The 4,679-nt window shown below is 33.5% G+C and overlaps 1 protein-coding gene across 1 annotated transcript; it reads right to left on the bottom strand.

The window, feature by feature from the left end:
• Positions 1–2,630: 2,630 nt before the first annotated feature.
• Positions 2,631–3,254, bottom strand: LOC145946401 (uncharacterized). The gene has a single exon (XM_083056023.1). It carries the CDS (start codon positions 3,252–3,254, stop codon positions 2,631–2,633), a length of 624 nt encoding a protein of 207 aa, XP_082912149.1.
• Between the last annotated feature and the right edge of the window lie 1,425 nt (positions 3,255–4,679).

Here is a 4,679-nt window from a genome sequence, read left to right as displayed (position 1 = left end):
AACCTGGTGAGGCTCTTAAAGAAGTAAATATTCAGAAGACTGTAAAACATGGAGGCGGTAATATCATGGTATGGGGGTGCTTTACATGGTCTGGTATCGGTAATTTGGCTCGAATTGAAAGTATTATGACGGCAGAAGGATATATTGATACATTGTGCGAGAATTTAGAAGAATCTCTTTTGAAGTTGGATTTAGAAGACAACTTTATCTTTCAACAAGATAATGACCCTAAGCATAAAGCGAAGAAAATCACTGCCTTTTTCAAATGTAGTCGAATAAAACTGCTCGAATGGCCGCCACAATCACCTGATTTAAACCCCATTGAAAATCTGTGGGCTTTTTTGGACGGAAACGTGAATAAAACGAATGTATAACTGACAAGACATCGTATTATGCAGCACTTCAGAAGGCTTGGAAAGAAATTGATCCTGAGTACTTGAAGAAATTAATCGAGAGTATGCCTCGCCGATTGGAAGCAGTATTAAAAGCAAAAGGCGGCCACACCAAGTATTAAGCACTATTAGAAAATTAATTTTATTTGTTTGTTAAGTATTATTTATAAGTAATTACAAAAGTGTATGATTTATTTTGTCCAGGGCAAAATGTAACAATATTAATAATAATATTAATAATAATTATTTTACAAAAAAAATTGAGCACAATTTTGATTATTTTATATTTCTTTTACTTTAATACTTTGAAATGCTTTGACTTCTTTGTATTTAATAATCTATTTGCTTGTTAAAAAAATAGTTACACTAACAAATTCAATTTATTGTAAGGTGTATGATTTATTTTGTCCAGCACTGTAAATATTTAATACAAAATATTGTAAAAATATATAATATAAATATAAAAATATTAATTTATTAATATAAATAATAAAAAATGTTAATAAAAGTATGATATATGCAATTTTTTTCCAATGCAATAAAACATTTAATTTATTAATTATATATATTTGATTGTATTTTTGAGATCTTTTCCATTTCAAATTTTTTAATGCAGTACGATTACTCATCTCATGGGATAAAGATATATAATAATATGTATACAATGTACAGTAAACAATAGCAAGCAATGTACATATAAACATACATACATTTAAATATCTGTTTTATTAATTTCTATTCTACTCTATAATTTGAAGTTAATAAACATTTAAATTTATGTAATTGCTATTGTTTCTGTGCATAATATTTAATAAACAACACGAATTAATAATTCGAATGGATCGCAATTTAAACTAAGTGATTGCGTCGCAAAGTGATCTCAACCATATTATGGGAAGTATACTGTATAAAATATTTCTTGTTATTTTACATGCAACTTTGTTTATATCATTTCATGTATACGTATTTCTATACTTGTATTTTGTGATTTGTTTAATTTTCATCTGCCTATTACTATATATTTTTGAAAATAGTACATTGCAAAACAAAACCTATCTACCTATCTGATATTAACACTGCGACGCAATCATCTCAGTTCAAATTGCGATCTAATTTGCAATGCACTATTTTCAAAACAAAAGTATAACATAAAATTTAATTGTCATAAGAAATTTTAATATTACATATATCAAATATAGAATGGGCCCCTCCGACGCCCATTCCCGTGAGAACGCAACCAATATCCTTTTATCGTCTCTCCGAGATTTTAATTCACAAGCGAGATAGAGTAACAATTACATGTTACTATATGTTCTATACAATGACAATTGCAGATAACTTCTACCTTATTTTATCTTTGCTCATTTTTGCATTATGGCAGCAATAAAAGCTTACAAAGATGAAATAATGAAAAATATTAATTCGGGAAAGGCAATAATTTGTTGCTTTCTAGAATTTTAATTAAATGACGTCTCATGCATTTTACGTCACTGGAATATTTTTCATTACAAGGATTTCCTTTCAAGGCTACAGTTGTAGCGAAAGCCGCAGCATAAATTCCACAAGAGGTACAATCCAATTGTGTTTGTACCTCTTCGAAAATTACATCATATTTGTTAATCTTGGGATAACGAAAGCGAATATATTCTTTTTCTTTAGCAGCCAATTTATCGTACGTAGTACCAGCTAGGCTGTCGTACACGTGAAATTTGGTGCCATCAAAATAAATGCATCGCCAATGATCTGTGCACTTTCCGCCAATAATTTGTAAGCTTTTATTGCTACGACTAGCTTCAATTATGTGCGGGTATTCTAAATATAACACACTTTGTGTTTCAAAGCAAGAAGTCTCTCTTACAATGCGTAAAAATTAATCTAACGATTCATCATTTAATTTACTATCTATGGGCAAAACATTATTCTTTACTAATAAAAGAGAAGGTATCACATCATCTAACATTTTTCTTAGTCTTTTTATGTCATCCTCAGTTAGATCTCGTTTTTCATTCGAGTAATCAGTTATAATGCAATCGTCATCTTGCTCTATTTCTGGAATAGCAACAGTGTAGTGCTTTCGATAACACTTTCCACTTTTATGTCATTTTTCCGAGCCGCTTGTGCTTCGATGATATACTGCGGTTCCCGAATAGGCATATTTCTTGCTACTCTACTATCTATTATTTCAGGAACCAAGCAGTCCTCGTAGAATCGTTTAAGCAGTGCTGACATTTTTGTTTCTCAAAATCTGTCATCACGCTCGACAATCGTGTACTTCAATCCAAAGGGTGTCCACACAGCAAAAATGCAATACTTTCTTTGCGTTATGTGGAGTTGTCCCTGCACTTGGAAGTAGTACGCGTGTCTTTGATTCATTCGAGTGTCATCCGTTTTATCAAATATTCTATAAATATCTGAAATCTTATTGAGCATTGCAGTGATAGAAGACACATGCCGCGCCGCATAAGGACATTTAATCTCAACGATAGTATCGTCTCCGACAATGCCATCAGGCGTTGCGGCAAGATATGGGATAGTTTCATCTATAAATATACCACAATTGTTAATTTCTATCCCTAATTCCATCTGCAATTGTTCTCGTGCCATCATCTCTTTTTCTTTACCCCACTCAACAGCCGCGCTCGTCAATCGAGGAGGATAAAGAATTGCTTTCACAAGATTTTGGCACGAAGTTGTTTCTCTTCTGCTACAAACTTTTCCAAAGTTTGAAGCAGTGAGAAGATTTCGCCGTATGTTGTGCCACTCCGGGTTTTCATGCTGATCCCGTGTAGTACACTCCAATACAGCAAAATTACGTTGTTGATCTAATAACATTTCATAATGAAGTCTCAGCTGTTCGTACATATTACCTTCGATATCTGGCCATTCTGCATTTGGTCCATAATCTTTATCAGCCGTTATTTTAGCGGAAAATTTAGATGTACGAACAGAAAGACCTAAATCTTTCGCCGCACGTGTTCGTTTAAGTTGGTTGGCATTTTTTTTTATATTTCTATTTTTAATTATTTCTGTTTGTGTGGGTGGTTTTTTATCCATTGCACGACAAACAGAACTCAAGGTTCGCGAAGTATTAAATTGCACTACGGATGCTTTAACGCGTGTTTGATAAGAGCCTTTCATGGCATAATGAACGCGCTTGCCACCAATAAATTGACTTATAATTGCATTACAACTTTCAACAGAATTACTAGTAAATTGATATAGTAAGCTATCGGCATTTTCTATTATGCGTTTCATAGCATTTTCTACTTTTTGTAATAATCCTGCACGTTGTAATTGGGACACAAGATTTTTCTCGCCTTCTTTCTGTTGTCCATTACAGAAATATTGAAGCAAAGCACAATCTTTATAATCACCAAATACATGGCTAGGTATATTATTTAAATCTTTAATTAATTCTGAAATTTTTGTTTGCCAACTAACTTTACGATTGCGACGAAAGTCGACAGCCTTTACAACAGCGTTTCGAATTTTCATAACGCTGCTCGCAACGGCCTTCTTCAATTTTGAAATATTTCTACTACCGGTACTACCCGCTTCACGTATTTTATTACAAAGATTGTGGAGAAGATGATTTGTGCATTCAATCTTCTCCACAACGATATTTGGATACGGTGGAAAATCTCTTAATTTTTTAATACGTTACTATCACCGTCACCGATATATTTACTATAAATAAGGCCATGCATTTCTAAACTAGTCGGAAGCCTTCGAGGCTTATATCACTTTCCATACTGGTGGAGCTCTGATTGCTTCCCCAATTTTTAAAACATAAATGTTCTTTTGCTACTGCATTAATTTTAGCTGCTCTCGCGCAGACAATACAATATTTATTTCGGACACCAACAAATAATACTTTTTTAGAATGATATCCCGTAATAATAGCTGCTCCGGATGGAGAATCGTAACTACCTGTACGGTAGGATCTCTTCATCCACGAACCGTCTGTTATTACAGGTATATGCGGAATTCTGTCTATGATATCTCTTCTTTCAATTGCCAAACGTTTTTCCTCTTCGCCAGCCACGCGCATTTCTTCTTCCGCAGCGGCGGCGAAGGCTTCCGACATTTCATTATGATGCTTTATATATTTTTTATTACCCATGCATGGAATATCTGCAGCAGCAAGAAGTTCTTCAAGCTGTTTATGACCAGTCCCTGTCAATATAGTACCGGATACGATACCACTATTGACATCCAATATTCTGTCGTCTTTCGGTTCACTCCAAAAGCTACGAGTGAAGTTACACATTCGACATTTGACAGAAA

The sequence above is a fragment of the Prenolepis imparis genome, unplaced genomic scaffold (assembly GCF_030444845.1).
Source record: "Prenolepis imparis isolate NDT839.2.m4 unplaced genomic scaffold, iyPreImpa1.0 SCAF_16, whole genome shotgun sequence".
NCBI classification, from domain to species: domain Eukaryota; kingdom Metazoa; phylum Arthropoda; class Insecta; order Hymenoptera; family Formicidae; genus Prenolepis; species Prenolepis imparis.
The sequence above is the reverse complement of the archived record's forward strand: the minus strand, read 5'-3'. Positions and strand labels throughout refer to the sequence as shown.